At 52.5% G+C, this 18,855-nt stretch overlaps 2 protein-coding genes across 5 annotated transcripts in view; both read left to right on the top strand.

Annotated features, from left to right (window-relative positions):
- Jakmip1 (janus kinase and microtubule interacting protein 1) overlaps positions 1-12,391 on the top strand; it is a 137,274-nt gene extending 124,883 nt beyond the window's left edge. For 3 of the 4 annotated variants that reach the window (XM_074042656.1, XM_074042658.1, XM_074042657.1), the window contains exons 20-23: positions 3,378-3,443; positions 5,716-5,760; positions 7,183-9,495; positions 11,727-12,391. In XM_074042656.1, coding sequence (XP_073898757.1) covers positions 3,378-3,443; positions 5,716-5,760; positions 7,183-7,212 — 141 coding nt within the window. In that variant the 3' untranslated portion in view covers positions 7,213-9,495; positions 11,727-12,391. Of the gene's footprint in view, positions 1-3,377; positions 3,444-5,684; positions 5,761-7,182; positions 9,496-11,726 lie in introns of all 4 variants that reach the window. The other variant, XM_074042659.1, reaches the window with a different exon arrangement.
- A 6,061-nt stretch (positions 12,392-18,452) lies between these two features.
- C9H4orf50 (chromosome 9 C4orf50 homolog) overlaps positions 18,453-18,855 on the top strand; it is a 41,306-nt gene continuing 40,903 nt past the window's right edge. The window contains 1 exon segment of the mRNA XM_074042655.1: positions 18,453-18,586. The gene's annotated coding sequence lies outside the window, so the exon portion shown is untranslated.

Raw genomic sequence — 18,855 nt, 5'->3', positions numbered from 1 at the left:
CTCACGAGGGGCTATTTGCGCCCTGTGCTGTCATCCTTTACCTCACGGTGCCCCTGCTGGATGGGTGTTTTCCCCATTTTCCAGATAAGAAAACTGAGGGTCAGGAGGTTAGCCCAGGTGCCTGAAGGTCATACAACTGTCAGAAATCCTATCGGTGCTGAAGACCCCAGGTCACCCTTGGGGGTGAATGTGACAAAAAGGGCGTGATTGATTTATTTTAAGGAATTGACTCAGGAAATGGTGGATAGTCTGGAGACCAGAGAAGGGTTGAAGTTCAAGTCTGAAGGCCTCTGCTCCTAGAATTCCCTTTCCTCAGGCGAGGTCAGTCTTTTTCTTAAGGCCCCAACTGACTAGGCAAGGCCCACCCACATAATGGAGGGTCATCTGCTTTTCTCCAAGATTTAGAAATTTATCTCAGATAAAAAATACCTTTGTAGAAACATCTTAAATAATGTTTGACCAAATATGTGGGTGCCATGACCTAGCAAAGTTGACGTAAAATGTTAACTGTCATCACAAATGAGAAGAGCCTTCCTTCCAGACAGCAGAAGAAAAAGGTGTGGCAGCTGAGGGTAGTAAGCAGATTGAAAACACAGGCCCAAAACCACCCGGCCTGGCTTTGAACCCTGGCTCTCCCAGTTATTAGCTGTGTGATTTGAGACAAATTATCTACCATCTCCAGGATTCAGTTTCCCACTGGAGATGAAAATACAGCCTATGTCCTTGGGGTGCTGTGGGGTTTAGATAATCATCTTGTGTGAGATGGTCTTGGCATGGACTGTTGGTGTCCTATGGGTAGAGAGTAAGCAGACGGGGCAGACATAGGCCAGATGGGGTGTGTGCAGGGAGGGTTTCTGCTGAGCCAGGCATGAGTGGCGGGGCTGACTTCCTGTTCAGGACTCCAGCTCAGAGCAAAACAGCTGTGTGTTGAAAGCACAAACATCATGACCTGAGGACTTGAACTCACAAAATGTACCGCTTTGGGAGCCAAGTGTGAGATGAATGATGGACTGGGAGGGGTCCCTGAAGACCCAAGGCAGTGCTGAGAAACAAACCCAGGACCAGGGTGATTTTAAACAGCACAGAGCCAGCCACAGAGCTTGTCCACCCGCTGGGCACTCGAGGACCAGGATCCTTGACTAGAGGGAGCCATTTGTGGTGGCAGCTTTGGGGAGTCTGTGTAAGGCCACATGGGACCAACTTCTTCACATCTCTGCGTCCATGTACGCAGTAACCTCATGGGGACAGATGACTGGGAGATGACATGGAGCTAGGGCGGGCTTGTCTTCTATCTTTGCATCATTTTTGAATTAGAGAGAATTCCACAGGAGGTAATTTAATAGACACCCCTTCCCCCTGCTGAACACCAAATCGACCCAGGTGCCCCCTTGTACTCAACCTCAGTAAGGCATAGGTGAGCCAGTGTCATGAATGCACTCAATAATGCATCACCTGGTGTCACCACCAGATGAGGTCACACACAGTTCCACCACGTAGAAGACTCAGGAAAGTATGACTTCCCCTGGACTCAGTGCCACTCTGAATATAGAACAAGATTCCCTCCATCCTCCATCCCAGATTTACATGCATACCAGGCCATCAGGGGTTGGGAAACTGGCCCAAGTTGCAGGTCTGAGAGAAGAATTTTCTGTCCCTGTCACGCCAGCCCAGTCTGTTGGCTGCCATTCTGGTCTTTCTGAAATCAACTGTCATTGTTTCCCTGCCTACAGCCCTTCACTGGCTACCTGCAATAATTCCTGTCTGTGGACACCTCATGGGGACATTGCAGGCTCTCTAGGCTCCCCTCATCTCTACCCAGACCCCTAGGCTCCTTGCACACACCATTCTGTCTGCAAGGGCTTCCCTCCCCTCCTGTGTGTCTGCCAGTCTATTATGGACCCAGGCTGGGTTGCACGCCTCCTCTGTGCCCCACAATCCTCAACTCAATTCTTCATCCTCCTCACCTCTCTCCAGTGTGACCTTACAGTGAGACCTCCCTAGCACTCATGTAAAGATAGCATCTGGCTGCCACCCTCCCAAATGCCACCTCTCCATCCTCCAATCCCATTCCATTCTCCCCCTGCAACCTCCCCCTCCCCCTCCAACCCTCCTTCTTTTCCCTCCTCCCTCTCCTCTTTATCTCCCACCCACTCTATCCCCATCTTCCCATCCCCCATGTCCTCTTCCCCTTCTCTCCCCATGCCCACCCTGTCCTCTTTCTTTGTCTCTATGACACTTCGCTCACTTGTCCCACTGTCCCTTTGTTTGCATGCTGCTATCTTCTGATCCCTAATTAGACTAAACGCTCCTCAGTAGTAGGGTGCTCGCCTGGCTCCCCAGGACACGCAAGGCACACTTGCTGAGTGAGCGAATGCACCTACAGCACTGGTTTGCAAAATGGGTCCTCAGTCCAGCCCCATCCACGTCACTGGGGGCCTGCTGGAAACACACTTTAGGTCCCACCTGATGCTCGGGGCTGGGGCCCAGCGATCTGCACAGCACCAGGTGATGCTGACCAGGTGGAGCGCTATGACTGCCTCATGCATACCCTGGTGAAAGGGCCATGGAGCCCATGTGCTCATTCTCACAGGCCTCAGTCTGCTGCCCCTCAGTTTGACAGCGTCCTCCTGATGAATGACATCTCTGTGTTCAGGGCTGACAAGGAGCTGCAGCCTGCTGGGCATTGCCTGGGGTGCCATACCTGGAGTGCTGCAGTGCAATTGAGCACAAGACAAGTTGGAACTGGGGGATGGAAGGAATGAGGGATAACCTGCTGGGGTGCCCACGGGGAGCACAGCGGTGCAGTACCAAGTAGAAAGAGCAGCAATCCTGGTCTGCCTGGACAGAGGGCTTCCCAGGACTCAGCATGGAAGTGAGGAAGTCCTGGCAGACCAGGACAAGTGGGCAGTGCCCAGTGGGTAGGTGGGTCACAGCAATGACTGCCACCAGCATTACTCTCTCTGCCCCCTTCCTCCCTCCCACAGCCCCAGCCCCCAGCTGAATAAATGTCAGGCAAGTTGGTGATTTGGGGTCCCCTCCAATCCATGATCATTTTAGCCTGCCAGGGATGTCTACATGTCTTGGTCCTGCCTTGACGTTTATACTTCTAAAGGTCACCTCTTACAGTTCTGCTTCCATGAACTTCAGAACAGGCACAACCCTCCCTTAGTGACAAAACTCAGAACAGAGTTTGGGGGGGGTGGTGCTGACTGTACGGCAGCAGGGCCTCCCAGGGTGTGGTGGCCATGTGGGAAGAGCATGTATAGATGCCCATAGGGCTGTCCACTGAGGATCTGATCTTCCTCTGCCTCCCTGCTGGGCTGGGCTTCCAATCTGGGAAGTCTCCTCTTAGTGAAACTGAGCCCGATGTGTTTCAGAGAATCCGGGACTTGGAGGACAAGCTGGAGCTTCAGAGGCGGCACCTGAAGGAGCTGGAGGAAAAGGTGGGTGGCGGGAACCTTCTGTGTTCCTGCTGTTTTCATTAGGTCCTGAAAACCCATGCCTTCCCCAAATGCTCTGTGGCATAGACACTCCTGTCTCAGTGACTGTCAGACCTGTGCAGCCCCGGCTGTGTGTGTATGTTCCACAAAAGCCCCAATTCCTGTGCTGCTACCTCGCTAGAAAACATGAGGTGACCTTTGTCACCAGGTTAGCTTGTGATGAGATTGTCACATCCCCAGACACAGACATAGGTCATCTTCCATGGATTCATCCATTTTAAATGATGCCTGAAGGCCAGTGTGCTCCTGGAAGACATGGCTTTTTCCCTCCAGGAAGGAGCAAGGCTGGCCTTTCCCGGCCTGGTGGTTTTTTCATTCTGTCCCTACTGCTTCGTTCCAGTCTGTGAGGGACAAAACCGAGGCTGAGGTAGATGAGGAGACTGGCCTTTGGTGTCAGTGAGGAAGATACAGCTGGGGTCTCCGAGAGTGATGTGACTGCTCCATCTGCCCCCAACCTCATGCTGCTGCCCGGGCAGTCCATGAGTCTTGCTCAGGGTCACAAGGCAGGACTGCTTTATCACAGCATTGGTCACTTCCTGTACACTGCCTGGTGGCCACACACTGCTTGAGGACAGGGACTGAGTCTTTTCAGCTCTTCATCCAAGGCAGAGATTGGAGCTCTGTGGTTCTTGTGGACTGAGTAAGTGGATGGCCACGGATGAGGACTGAGGAAGGCAGTAAGGGCATATTGTATGTCACAGAGACAAGGGAGTAGGACACACATGTGCAGCGACAAGGTGCAGGGCACCTGACCCCTCTGTTTGCCTGAGGAGGTGACCCAATCTGAATTGTCAATGGCCATGTGCAGACAATTGGTGAAGGAGAGAGAACAGGTGTTTCTGGGCTTAACTGTCCAGGGCCTGTCTTCTGGGAGAGGAAGCTGACTCCCCCAGGGCAAGCTAGGGCCTGGGATACCATGAAAGGCAGATTTCAGGACTGTCCAAAAATGGGACAGCAGCCCTCCCTGTTCTGTCTGGCGGTTCTCTAACATGATAGCACAGAGACTGGACGACTCTGAAGATGCCACATGGGCTCAGAACTTCCTCTTCTGGCTGCCATGAGAGTTGATTTTCCTGTACTTTAATCACTTTCTGCCGCCATCCCTCTGTCAGCTCAGGACTTCACTGGCTGCACCCCCTGGGGTGTCCTCAGGGGGGCGGCAGAGGTCACAGCCAGAAGTGTACTGGGCACTGGGCCAGTTCTCTGGGGCCCACCTGGGAATCCCTTACATTTTGGATCCTGAGTCCTCATCTGCCAGATGCCTTCCCACCCCAGACCCCCAGGGTTCTCTGAAGACCAAGAAGGTCTTGGGGGTTCTGGCTTTGCCCAGGTGGGCCCGAGATCCTGATCCTTGGGGGATCCTTAGTTTCTGCTGGGGTTCTCACCTGCTGCTGGGATGAGGCGCTCTGTCTCCCAGGGTGGGAGCAAAGATGTGAAATGCCTTAGGCCCAGATGAGGTGGTGGGTAGCACTTCCAGGGGTTCTAGAGAAGGTGGTGGCTCTCTGTTGGGCTTTTACATTTCTCAGTGAAAAACATTGTTTGGTGTGGGGGAAGGGAAGAATTATTTTCAAAAGCCCGATAGGATCCCATATGTTTTATATAACACTCTATCTGAGCAAAGCAAGTTGTGAATAGATTAAGAAAAAAAATATTCTTCCAAACTGACCTATATGAGTTTTTGCTCCTGTAGGCCATTTTTTTTCTTGCCATTTTTTAAAGTTGACAAATCAAATGGCACAAAGAATTTTAACTACCAGGTAAATCTCTTGGCAGGAAGCGCTCTGGCAGGGATAGTGTAGGGAGAAGGCTTGTCTGCGAGTTGGACTGGCCGACCTGAAGTGGCTCCTTTGTTGTACAGCCCGCCATGCTTGTCTCTTGGTGGGAGCCACCACTCATGAGCTTTGGAAGGTCCTTCCTGTACACTGTCCTTCCCAGCCCCATCTTCACACTAGAAAGGCCCGGTTGGTTGGTGGCACAGATGTCTTGGGTTAGCAGGACACTTGGGGAGTACTTTGGAATAACACCAGGCTACCCTGGTGCAATCCACTCCTGAAAAGAGTTCCACTCTTTTTTACCCAACCCCAGTGTTCTTGTAAAATGCTGTCATTGAGTTTCATACCACATATCTTACATCTTTTTTCTTTCCTTTTCTTTTCCTCATTTTCTTTTGGTCTTATGTTATAGTTTTTGTTCCTTTTTTTGTTTTTCTCACTAGCATTCATTCTGTGGCCTTGACGACTCCAGTGATCCAAGAACTCGGGTTGGTGTCTTTCCTTTCCACCCATAAAAAACAACTTTCTAAAAGTGGAGTCCTTCCATCGGGCTGGAATGTGGATCAGATGAGGAGATGAGAGGCCTAGAACGTGGCTTTGTGCCGGGCTCCTTAGTTCCCTGGCTCCTTGGGTACTGGTGGTCTGGGTTTCTGGGGTTCCCACTGCAGGAGGAAGATGGGAGTGCAAATGACCTGGGGATGGGTTGCCTCTACTCAGGGGCCTCTGCTCTGTTCCCAAGGCTCCTTCCAGTTGGCCTCACTTCCTGGTGCTCTGTTGTGGACCAATAACTCTGCCTGGGCCAGAGAGAGGGGGCTTCTGGGTTCTGGGGTCTGCAAGAGGGAGAGGTTGATGGGGCAAGCAGCTCATGAGACCAGACCCTGACCTACCTGCAAGACCTGATGTACCTGCAAAATGCCCAGGCAGCCGTGTAAAGAGCCGCCCAGCACCCTGTCACGGACCCCAGGCCTGGATTTTGTTTTTTGGTGGTCCTGGGGTTTAAAATCAGGGCTTTGTGTCCTACCACTCGAGCCATGCCTCCAGCCCTTTTTGTTGCTCTGGCTATTTTTGAGATGAGGTCAGCCTGGCCTGTGATGTTCCTATTTTATGCTTCCTGTCACTGCTGGGATGACAGGCATGCACTGTTGCTTGTGATGGGGTCTCTTAACCTTTTTGCCTGGGTTGGCCTTGAACTATTCTCCTCTTGATCTCAGCTCTCCAAGGAGCTAGGATTACAGGTGTGAGCAACTAGCGCCCAGCTCTGTGCCTGGTTTTGATGCCTGCAAGAAGGAAACCATCTTGGCCACTGGTCCTGCACTGACCATTGGGCCCTTGTGTCCCCACCACCCAGTTGTCACCCTGAGTCCCTGATTTGACACCTAGACCCTTCCACAAGTGGCTCACAAGTCTCACCACGCTGAAAATTCATCTCAGGACAAGTGTCAGCTGGAGCCCCTAGACTCTAGGATTCTGCCCCTGAATCCAGCCCAAGTGAGGGACAGTGAGCTCCAGGAGTCACACTGAGAGTGTCCACTAAATGCCTGGACAGCCTGGCTGAGCTCTGATGCCAGGTCTGCTTGACATCCCCACAGACATCCCTGGTGCTGACCCCTACCCAAAAGGGCTCAGGACCGGTACCTTCTGCACCCCAGGGTCTGGCACATAGAGGCTGTCTACTAACATGAAACAAGTGAAAGATGACCTCGGGTCTGGAGGTTGCCAGTCTCACAGATGGGGGTGAAGGGGCGGAGTGGGCATTGCTTGTCTCCTGGAGTGTCCAGGAAGCTCCCTAGGGTTCAGCTGGGGGGGTTCTGGAGGCAGTGGGGGATGAGCAATACAGAGAAGCCAGGGCTCCTCCAGACATCCTACCCCTTGGATCTTGGGTCACTTCAAATTATTTTTTAATCTTACAGGATAGAAAAAGAGTGTATGGGATAAACTGAGTCCCCATGGCAATCCCCACCCCACTTGAACCAAAACTCAACAGTGAAACAAGCCAAGTCTAGAGGCTGAGCACAGAATCTGCGTGCATTTGACCGCAGATCTACGGGGAGGCCTTTGGACATCAGGCTGGGTCCTGGCGAGCCCCAGCTACAGAACTCTTGCAGGGACGGACAACGGAATGTGTCAAACTCAGAGCCACACCCGTGTCCCAGCAATGGCACTTTCAAGAGCCCAAGGGCCAGGAAACTAAGTGCAATTAGCAGAAACCCAGGGGTTGGACAGCCACTGCATCATCTGGGGACAGGGTAGAGTCCCTGTCCCCCTGTCGCATGCCTCCAATACCCTTGGTGTGTGTGCCCGGCTGGACACAGACACCCCCTCTGCCCTGTGTACATAAATCTCCACAAACCGTGTGTGTGCATTGAGTCTGTCTATCAGAGTGACTTGCAGATGTCCCTGTGATCTGAACCTATGACAGTCCTGGTCAGCTGAGCCTCTGATCCCTGCACAGAGAGGTTTGGAGCCTCGCCACTGCAGAGAAGACCGCAGATTGTCAAGAGAAGCTGAAACACCCACCGTCAGTCTTCATGGCAAAAGTGCCAAGGTGTGGCTGACCCTGGGGCAGTGAGGACTGGGAGAGGAGACACCATGTCTGTCTCATGCCTCAGTTAGAACTTGAAGGGGCTGTTGAGGATGAAGGCTGGCTGGTAGAGCTGTGCCCAGAACCATGCAGGAACTGGGCTCTTTCCCTCGGCAGGGCTGAGGCCCCGCACTCTCCTGTGACCTTGGAGAAGCTGAGCGCTCCCTGTCCTGGGAGCAGGAGCCACCCTTGAGAAAGGACAGAGGACAACGAGGAGGATGGGACACCGGCCAGGAGGAAATTTTTGGAGAAGAAGTGACTGATGTTCCTGTCATTGTTCTTGGGTGAGTGGGGCAGGGCCACTTCCAGAAAGCACTTGCCTCTGTGACTGTCCCCTCCCAAACTTACGACAGGTAAGACATTCCCGATCAAGCTAGGCAGGGTGACAATGAAGACACGGACGGCCAAATGTGTGTGGAGGAGCTGGCCACAGGCAAGGATGCGGGGAGGCAGCAGCTGGCCGGGTGACCTCCATGTTCTGCATTTATTGGGCCAAATTGCAATCTTGTGATTTCCATTGAGAGGGACCCGTGGAGAAAACAGAAATGACTATAATTCAGGTCGCTGAGGGGACCCATGGGGCAAGGACCTGACAGAGGAGCTGAAGTTCTCAGGAGGCCAGATCCATGAGTGGAAAGGCAAGGCTCCACACAGAAGGGGACACAGAGAGGCCACACACACTAAATCTAAGGTTTGGGGGCTTGAAGCACATCAGGACAGTTTTTGAGTGCTTGTTCTCTGCTGGAATCCAAACGCCAAAGTCCCCCAGCCCTAGCTCCCAGGACTTACCAACACTTGGTGACCACATATGAAAGGAACTGGAGACTTCAGCTGAAAACACAGACATGCACATCCGAGGCTGTGACACGAGTGCACATCGCCAGTGCGTGAAAAGGAAAGCACTCAGGCATCCTCAGGCCGGTCAAGAGGTACAGAAGCTGCTGTGCTGAATTCTGTGGAAAGGTGTCCCAGGGTGGCTCTGGAAGAGCCCATAGCTTGGTCCCTGCAGCACCGTGTTGTCCAGTTCTGCACACTCTGCAGAGTGTGGTCCTCATGCCTTCTGTCTGTGTCCTTCTGTGAGGGAGAGGACAGTGTCCCTGTCTGCCTGGCTCTCCCTCTCAGACTGGTGACAGTGGCCTTGGCTTTGAAGTCAGCCCCATCTGGTCACTCTCAGCCAGCCACATCTCTGCTAAACATGGGCCACATTCTTATGGTCCTGAGAAACAGGGGTGACGGACCCCATGCCACATCTCACAGAGGTCTCCTGTGGCCACGGCAGCCAGGCTTGGGAGACTCCATCAGTCCCTCGGCACCCCAATGGCTGCTGGCAGGAGCAGGAGTGACTCTGCTTTCCCTCATGGGAGTGGGCCTCATGGGGGTCTGCAATGATCCCCAGGACTGTGCACATCCTCTGTGACCCTGGGGGGCTGCTCAGGCCTGAGAGAATGTGGGTTGCACAGGCATGTGTGCACACTGCCCTGTGAAAGCCCAACTAGGACCCAGTGTTTCTTGTCATCATCCCAGGCATAGCTGCCCAGGTCCTGGCCAGGGACAGTCCTGGGTATAGGAGCCGTATACTCTGGGGAGCCTCTGAGATGTGGGAGCTGCCAGACTTCCATCTTTTCCACAGCCCTGGGTCCAGGTGAGCTGTAGCTTCCTCTGGCTTAGGACTGTTGTGACAGCTTTGTGGTTCCAAGGAACCCCAGAAACACCAAGTCAACCCCCAGGTCACTTTCTTCTGCAGAAAGGAGAAGGGTAGTCCACCTTCTCCACAATTCTTCCCCCAACCACTTAGAGGATGAGGCCTGGACCCCACGGAAGCTCCTGGCACAGAGCCAACAGACACAGAGTCCTGTACCTTGTCCTTGTGTCCCAAGCCTCTGTAAGCCTGTGGAACTTGCAAGGAGCTGGCAAGAGAGGTGGAGGGTCAGAACTGTGCTGCCACAGTTCTGGAAGCCCACAGGGGCCGAGGAATGAGGCCAGGCTTTGGCCTGGAGGCCATCTGTGTGGGGTGATGAGCTAGTCCACGTGCCTAGGACTGAGGGCTTCTGGTTTCCCCCATGGCTGCTAGGCCTCTGTCACTGGGTGCCCCTTTGCTTTGGGTCTCCAGCTGGTGTTGGACAAGGTTTTGCTCCAGTACTGAGTGGAGTTTTCATGGGGCGCAGAAGGCAGGGCCCAGGCTCTGGGCCAGTTTACCAAGTCAGTGTGACTCGAGGCCCCACTATCCAGCTCCAGCCTGGCAGGAAACACTGCACTGGCAGATGGAACGCCCAGGCCCCTGGATGGGGCCGTGTCTACCCTGGGTTTGTTTCCCCTCTTCCCCAGTGTTACGTCTATAACCAGTGCTATACCTGGAGTACTGCCTGCCATCCACCGTGCCACAAGCACAGGTGGATTTTTGTTTATTTCCGACTTTTAATTGGAACCTGCTAGGGATCTGCCACATTGGGTGGGAGATCCCAGACCTGCCAGTTTGGAGTCCTCTTTCTCCCTCAGGTTGTCTTAGAACTCCTGGGGGCTTCCTCCCATGGCCCCAGAGTCCTGCTCTGTGGGTGTAGAACCAGTCTCCAGGGGCCTGTCTCCTCCCTTCCTCCCCTACCTCTCCAGGGTTGCTGTCCATCTGGGATGGGGACTCCAGGGCCTTGCTCTTGGCTATGACCTGTGTCCTTCCTGTGACCACCCTTAGCCCTGTCCTTACAGCAAACTCTACATCAACCTGTTGTCCCCTCTACTCTCTCCCAGGGCCTGTGTGTCAGAGGAGACTGAGGGCTGCATGTCAGGGAGGCTGGAGAGTGCCTGGGCAGCCAGGAAGACTGGGAAACCATGTACCTGACCCATCTCTCTGTCCATATTATTCTCCCAAGCATCTCAGCTACTCATCTAAGAAGAGCCTGGAGCTCCTTCCTCAGGCAGAGGCCCTGGCTCCAACTTCCCAGAGGAGGACAGGGTTGGGAAAGGGCTGCAGTGGCCTCTCAGGAATCTCCCAGCTTGTATCTCTGCTGCCTGCCTCTGTCCGTCAGTCCTCCTGGGGAAGGGGCCCTCTAGGGTGCCAGTGCTCCTGGGGTTCATGTGCCAGGCTCTCAGGGAATCCTCATGGGAGCCTGCGAGGGAACTGCCCTCAGTCTCACTTTACAAGAGGCTGGGACACTGCCTAGGACCATGCAGCAAGTAAGTGGCAGGGGTGGACGCAGCCAGGACCATGGGCCACGTGATCCAGGAGGCACGTGACATGGTCTCTACTCCTAGCATCCAGCTAGCACATGGTGGATGCCAATCCAGTGTGTGTTGAGCACTCAGCTGAGTGCACTGCAGGTGTCAACTCATGTATTCCCCCACTGGACACAGACCCTCCCAAGGAGATAGTGTGTGTCCCCTGTCCCTTATGGGATGCTAAGTAATTTGTCCAGGATCACAGCTGGGGAGGGGATGGACACAGGGTTGGAATGCAGGCAGTCTGGCCCAGCACACAGGATCCTTCTCCCTCTCTGGCCAGCATTGCTCCTTACCACTCTACCTGACATGTGTGGCCACCCAGACATTGCCACTGTTGGGGAAATATTAAAAACAAAAGCTGTTGCCAACTGAAGGCCTCTCTGCAAGGTAGAAAAGAAAGCAGTGTTATTACTGAACAAGAATTAGGCCAGGGTGTGGTGTGTGCTCTGGGCAACCCTAGGATTGCAAAGGCAGACAGGAAGCTCCTACCCCACACCCCACACGGGACCCAACACAAACCATCGCAGGTCCACAAGTGCAAGGGTCTGATAGAGTCTATGACACATGGTTCATCTAAGTTCACCTGCTAACTGTGTGCCCCTCTGTACGCATTGAATTCTTTCATACAAAGAATAAAATAAACTTCTATCTCTATGGCAGGAGGTGATTTTACACCTTGGAACCAGGCACCCCCAAAAGAAGCGCCTGCTCTCCAAAGGAAGAAAGGGGTGCTGCTCACCCTGGATATTTACACTTCATAGAGAGGGTCCCCAGTCCTTGGGACAGACATTCTTGAGCCACAAAGCTGGCAAAGGCTTATTTAGCTCAAAAAAAGGACTCACATATATGCCCGTTCTTCTGTATCCAGCTGTGGATTTGACCAATGGCAGAGAGAAAACATTCAGGAGAGAAGTTGTGTCTGTACAGAACACGTGCAGACTTTTTTTCTTCGTCGGTATTCCCAAAACGACACAGTATACAAAGCCTTTGCGCTGTATCAGCGCTGAGTCATTTCGAGCCTGTGGAGTGGTGTGTGTAGGTTTGGGAACTACTACACTTCTACATAGGACTGTGAACATCCACGGATTTTGTGGGCACCCTGGCATGCCAGCCCTCAAAGCAGGAAAGAGTCTCAGAAAATCACTTGGAATTAAATGCTAGCAGTGTGCGCAAAGCTGTCCAGAGAGGACCTGGAGATCCCTCCAACCCCCTCCAGACACCAAGGGACAGCTGTATTTCAAAGAGATGAACGCAACACTTGTGAACTCTCCAGGACAATTGCCCTAAGAAAAGGGAGGAGGGGACCCTCTTCCATTACTTTTACTAGAGAGGTAAAGTCTCTTGTTTTCAAATTTGTTTGTCCTTTCACCATTCAACCTCAACCTGGCCTCCTGCATCGGTGGCCAGCCTCAGGTCTCATCCCCTGCAAACCCTGACCTGCTCTGTCCTCAGTGTCACATTGGATCAGCCAACTCCTTGGCTCTCAGTACCCCAGTGACCACCCAGTGCCAATTTCCTTGAGCACCTGCATGGTTGTTGTCCCCAACCCTCTCTGGGTTCCACTGAGCCAGCTATACCCAGCCCCTCAACTCCCACGGGGCTGTGGCCTGAGGATTGCCCCCCGGGAGTCTTCTGCCAACTCTAGCTGCTACAGTCTACTACCCCTCCTAGCTCTCTCAACCTTGGGCTCCCCCCTCTCTACCTCTGGGCTCCCAAAGACTGTTTTTTCCAGCCCTGTTGCACTCCACACCAAGGGTTGGAGTTCCTGAGCTAGAACAACACTGTCCAGTGTTGGAGTCAGATCCAGGTTTGAGTCCTGACTCTGCCACATTTCTTACCATCTGTGGGGCCTGGACAAGGTCCTCTGCCTTCTGGAGCTTCCATTTTGACATCTGTAAAATGGCCACACTAATGCCGGCCTCAGAGGGTCACCAGGAAAATCGATTAGGTAGGCATGAGAACACCCCCCCTCAATCCTGTGTCAATTTCCTGAGAGCTTTGCCTGGCAAACTATAGATCTTTGATAAATACATGCTGTTGCCAAAGAGATGGAGAATGTTATTCATTAGAGGGTGAAAACTGGGGCTTCGTTTTCAAGTGAGAATTTGTAAATTCTGAGAGAGCTTTCTGGCAGTCTTATTTTTCCTCTTTGTATGCATTGCTGAGCACTTAATTCCAGGTGGTTTTTCTGTGCCTTGTTCCTGCTTTGGGCAAGTTCTGGCAGCTGGCTTGTAAAAGGAGAGGCTCTCATTCATATTGTATGTCCTGTGCGAACGAAACGGAGTCCATCCACTCATGAATAATCCACCTGTTCTTGCCCTCCTCAGAGGACATTTTCCTGAATAATCTGAAGACCCAGCAGCCACCTCAGAATCTCCCGAAAACCTATGTTGCAACTGCACTTGATCTTATTAAGTCTGGGTCCATGAACTAATTCAGGGATGGAGCCCACAGCCCAAGGACGGACTGAAAAATGTTTCAGCTACATCGTCAGAGCCCCCAGCAGTGATGGGTTTGATGTCATGAATGTCGATGTGAAGATTGACACGTGCTGGGTGTTTCAGGACCTGGAGGAGGGCAGTGAGGAGCAGGGAGGTCTTCTGGAAGAAGCTGTCAGCAGCCCAGATGTGGACACAGGGCTGCCCCAGGAGCAACTGGAAACCTCGGAGCAGAAGCTGTTGGCAGCAGTGGACAAGAATGTGATGTCAGAGTCCGGGCTGAGGAGCAGGTGGGTGTGCCCCAGGAGTTCTTCTTTGTGTGTTTGGCAAATTCTGGGTGTCACCTTGTGCCATCCTGGTGTGTTGAATCATCACTCCAGCTGGGGTCCATAACCTGCCTGCCAGTTGGTCAGGTCATTTGCTGTTGCACCCTGTCCTTCCCATCCCTGCTCTGCACCTGCAGAGGTGGTTTCTCAGGCTCCCCCGCTCATGGCTTCCACCTGGGTCCGGCTAATGGGAGGCACTGAAAGGGAGGGAGGGAGGGAGAAGGCAGGTCATCCTCTGCTCTTTTCTGCCCTGCTGTAGCTGTACCTCAGATGTGCTCTCTGCCTCTTCTGTGGTCCCAGCACTGTTGGGGGGCCTTGATCCTAGGCCCTTGGCCCTGGTCACATCTCCTTGTGTGGCCCTCCAGCCCCAGGGACAGAAGTAGCTTTAGAGTTGCTAATCTGGGCTGATACCACCTTTGGCCTTCTGGTTTCCTCATTATCTTTGTACAAGGAGTTCCACACTGTTTCTGTCTGCCGAGCTCCTGTCATGGGCTCCGTGGCCCTGACAGAACTGACATGGACCCAAGGGTGAGCATTTGAAACCAAACATCGTGCTCTTTCCTGATGATTTCTTTCTTTCTTTCTTTCTTTCTTTCTTTCTTTCTTTCTTTCTTTCTTTCTTTCTTTCTTTCTTTCTTTCTTTCTTTCTTTCTTTCCTTTCCCTCCCTCCCTCCCTCTCTCTGTCTCTCTCTATCCCTCTCTTTCTTGGTGCTGGGATGGAATTCAGGGCCTAGCACATGCTAGGAAGGCACTCTGCCTCTGAACCCACCCCTCACCCGCTGGATCATTTCTTGGTGCTTGTCTGCTAGTTAGTTTTTCCAGTGCTATCAGAGATTTGAGTTTATGGCCAGTTGGCTCCATTACTTTTGATGCAGAACGTCATGGTGAGAAGCACATGGTGGCCAGAGACAGACAGAGAGCACAGAGGGACCAGGACCAAGACACATCCTTCCAGATCATGTCCCCATGTCCTACCTCCTCTAACTAGGCCCCACCTCCTAGTCTACAACTTCAAATCATGAATCCATCAATGGCTCTATTCATTGATGAAATCAGAGCCCTCAGGATCCAGTCACTTCTGCAAAGCCCCAGCAACTGGCACCACAGGTGTGCTTGGGGACATTTCAGATTCAAACCCTAACACCTCGGCCAGCAGAATGAGGCCCACCTTGCTTCTCAGAGGCGCCCCAGCAGTTACATCTGGGTCTGTGGTGGCTTTGTGACCTTCCCAGCAAGTGCACCAGGTTTTGTGGGACTTCCCTGTTTGTTGGTATTTCCCTTAGTTTCCATAAGGATGAGTCATTAATTGTGAATTTATCTGGGATTTACTGTTTTTCTTCTTTGTAAAACTTTTCACAGGAAGAAATTCATACCTCAGGGATAGTCTTTCTTTTCACTGGGTGACTGTGCATTCCTTCATTTCACCCCCAGGCACGTCACTGGCTGTGTCAGTTTGCTTGGCTGCCCTACACAGAGTGACTGAGCAGAAACTTATCCCTTGAATTTTTAGGTGTCAGAAGGCCAAGGCCAAGGACTGGACTCTCCTGAGATCTCTCTCCTTGGCTTGTTCAGTGTCTTCCCCATGTGTCCTCACACAGTCGTCTCTCTGTATGTCTGGGTCTTTCTCATAAGGACCCCAAATCAGGTTGGATTAGGCCACATTTGTGCCTTTCATTTTTCTCAATCACCTCTTCACAGCCCCTGCCTCCTAATACAGCCGCATGCTGAGGTCCTGGGAGTTGGGAATTTTGAGGAGGGTTCAGTGTCAGTTCATAACACAGGCTCTGGGTGCTGAGAAGTAGTTAGGGCAGGGCTCTGGCCCCGAGGGACCAGCAGTGGAGCCCGCACATCATGATGCCTTCTAATCTTCCTGCACAGAGGAAAAGTAAAGACCAGAGATCAGTGGGCTCGAGGAGGTGACCAATGCTATCCATGTGAGAGAGAAAGAGAGAGCCCCAGGCACACCATGAGTGCTGGAGAGGAGGGGGCCTCCACAGCTGGGGCTTGGGGGCAAGGCCATCCTGGAGGGGTGCCCTGACCTCCCATGGTGAATGTGGGCTGTGTCCTCTGCTCTCCTCAAAGAAGGGCTGTGGTACTGGGCACCAGCGGCTCATGTCTATAATCCTAGCTATTTGGGAGGTTGAGACTGGGAGGATCACGGTCCAAGGCCACCCCAGGCAAATAGTTCAATCAAGAGACACCCACCTTCAAAACAACTGGAGCAAAATGAAGGTGTGGCTCAAGTGGTAGAGCACCTGCTTTGCAGGCACAAAGTCCTGAGTTCAAACCCCAGTCCCACCAAAAAGAAGTGTGTTTGTGGGGGGAGCTGTGCCATCTTGCAGGAGACGGGTGGCAGGGGCAAGGAGGAAAGGGAGTTTGCTGTGCTCGCCCCCAGGCTGGCCTCACCTCACCTCCCCCGAGCCCTGTGATACATAGAGTGGTATCATCGTCTTTTAAAGATGGGGAAACTGAGGCAGAGGATGGACTGTTTCCCAGGCTGGCTTAGAGCTGAAGCCAGGCCCTGTGTGCACAATTATGAACGCAGATAGTAGGTGAATTTCAGGATGGATTTGGCCATGCTAGAGAGCGGTGATTGGTTGGATTTATTTCAGTCAAACAGCTAATATTTGGCTGTAATTATAGAAACAATGGAATCACATGGTTAGAAATTTGAGAAAGGAAACCCTACTCCCATTTTCTTAATGGTCGTTTGTTGTGTGCATTTCTCTCTTTTTTAATTTGAACTCAAGCTCTCACACTTGCTAGGCAGGTGCTCTTCCACTTGAGCCATGCCCCTAGCCCTTTTTTACTTTAGTTATTTTTTTTAATAGGGTCTTGCATTTATGCCCAGGTCTGCCTGGCCCACGTTCCTTCTATTTACATCTCCCATGTAGCTGGGAATGCAGGCATGCACCACCACACCCAGCTATTGGTTGAAATGGGGTCTTGTGAACTTTTTGCCCAGGCTGGCCTTCAACCATGATCCTCCTGACCTCCGCCTTCTGGGTAGCTGGGATTATAGAGTGAGCCACCGCGTCTGAGTTCATGTTCATTTCTCATGTAAACACAATTCATACAGCTGCGCACTTTCTTGGCAGTAGACGTTGCTTACGTACTTGCAGTGTTAACACGATCAGTTCTTAATAATGCTAACAATAAAATATTCGGTTCTTAATACTAACACGGCCTGGGTATTATATAATTTATCCAACCCTTCCATCCCTGTGGGGCAGTGCGACTTGGACCAGGCAATGAGTGGTGTTTGTGGCTACAGTGGGTAGTGCCTCCTGTTGCATGTGGAGGCTCCTGGTTTCACCGCACTCTTGTCACTAGTTTAACCAGCAAACCTGGTGCCCTCCTGTCCACGTGGTAATTGTGGGTGTTTGCTTTTCCCAAGGCTGCCATAACAAATGACCACAAACTTGTGCTGAAACCAGCATCATTGCTTGTCCTGCAGTTCTGGAGGCCAGAGATGGCAGCCAGGTTCCTCGGGCTGAAGCAGGGTGTGTGCAAAGCTGTGCTCTCTCCAGAGACCCTGGGGACACTGTTGTCCTGGCTCATGGCCCTTCCCTGTCTTCAAGTTCTAGAATGGCACCTTGCCTCAGGGGTCATGTGGCTCTCTTCCCGATGGCCAGCTCTTCCTGTGCCTCCCTCTGACAAGGACACTGTGATTGCAGTTAGAGGCCACCTGGGTGGTCCGGGGACCTCTCCTACCTCACAGCCTGGCTGAACAGCTTGTCCGTGGAGGCCATGGGTCCACTTTTCCTGTGCCTGGTGGTTTTCCAGCATAGAGGCAAGCTGGCACTGAAGGGGGCATGGGAACTTCTAGTCTTTGTGACACTTCCTCTGGGCTCGGCCACTCTGACTTTCTCTTTGCACTGTCTCCCCAATCCTCTGAGTGTCTCCAGACCTGTGGTCGGGGTTTGCTTGCAGCCCAGCACTGCCTTTGCTTGTCACGGTGTGTCCCAGGACGGCACAGAGCCTCTGTGTGGCTTGAGACTCCCACCTTCTCACTCAGAAGCGGAGATTATTCAGAGATGAAGTTTTTCTCATTGCAGAAATCTTTTCCGGAGTTTCAGTCATTTCCTTACAAGAGAGTCACCAAAAAAAAAAAAAAAAAAGGTAGCCAAAATAGGAGGCAACAGAGCACAGAGGTGAAAATGTGAATTTGGAAGTCATGTGGCATGAATTCCATAATGCTGTGTGAGTGTGAGCAAATTACCTGACCTCTCTGGTCCTGTTTCCTCCCACGTGAGGTATGGGTAGCATCACCAGCCACCACAGCCTGGTAATGTGTGAAGAAACAATGCAGATAAACCAGTTAGCCCGGGCTCAGCCACCCTTGGTGACATATTCCATACCTAGATATGGAATGACTGTCTCATGGGTGAGGACGCTCTTAAGATTTCGGATGTATGATACCTTACTATTCAAATGATGTCTTTGAAGCAGTGTAGATAATCTTTAACAAGATATGTATGGATATTTTTTTAAATGTAATTTTGTCAGAACATCAAGTGGCCAAATGACATGAAACAGCCTGGCTGTCCCGGTGGCTGTGGAAGCCTTCAGGGGTTTCCTTGCACTGATCAAGTGCCTCCCCCTCCCATCCCACAGGGTCCAGGAGCTGGAGCTGTCAGAGAGGAAGCTGCTCAGAAGGGTGGACCAGCTGAGCGCCTGTGTGGCCCAGGAACGAAGCGCCTCTCTCTGCGCCCAGGAGCAGCTGCGGGCACTGCAGAGGGAGCTGGCCAGCAGGGTTCGTGTCCTTCCTCCTCCCCACGCTTGTTCCCAAGCAAAGTGAGGGACACCACAGCAGCTGCAGCTGAGCAAAGCCAGTGTGGGGGCATCCAGGAGGGTCAGAGGAATCCTTCTGTAAGAGGGGACCCCACCCTCCCAGGCTCCCTGGGATGCACTCGGGGTGCAAGAGCATTGGGTGGCCCATGGACTGTCCCCTTGGGGCTCTTCTCAGAGACTCATTGTTGGGGGGTTGTGTCTGAGGCCTCAGGGTCAGGCCTCCGCTGAGGA

Source organism: Castor canadensis, chromosome 9 (assembly GCF_047511655.1).
Source record: "Castor canadensis chromosome 9, mCasCan1.hap1v2, whole genome shotgun sequence".
NCBI lineage: Eukaryota > Metazoa > Chordata > Mammalia > Rodentia > Castoridae > Castor > Castor canadensis.
Note: the sequence above shows the minus strand (reverse complement) of the source record. Positions and strands in the feature narration are given on the sequence as shown.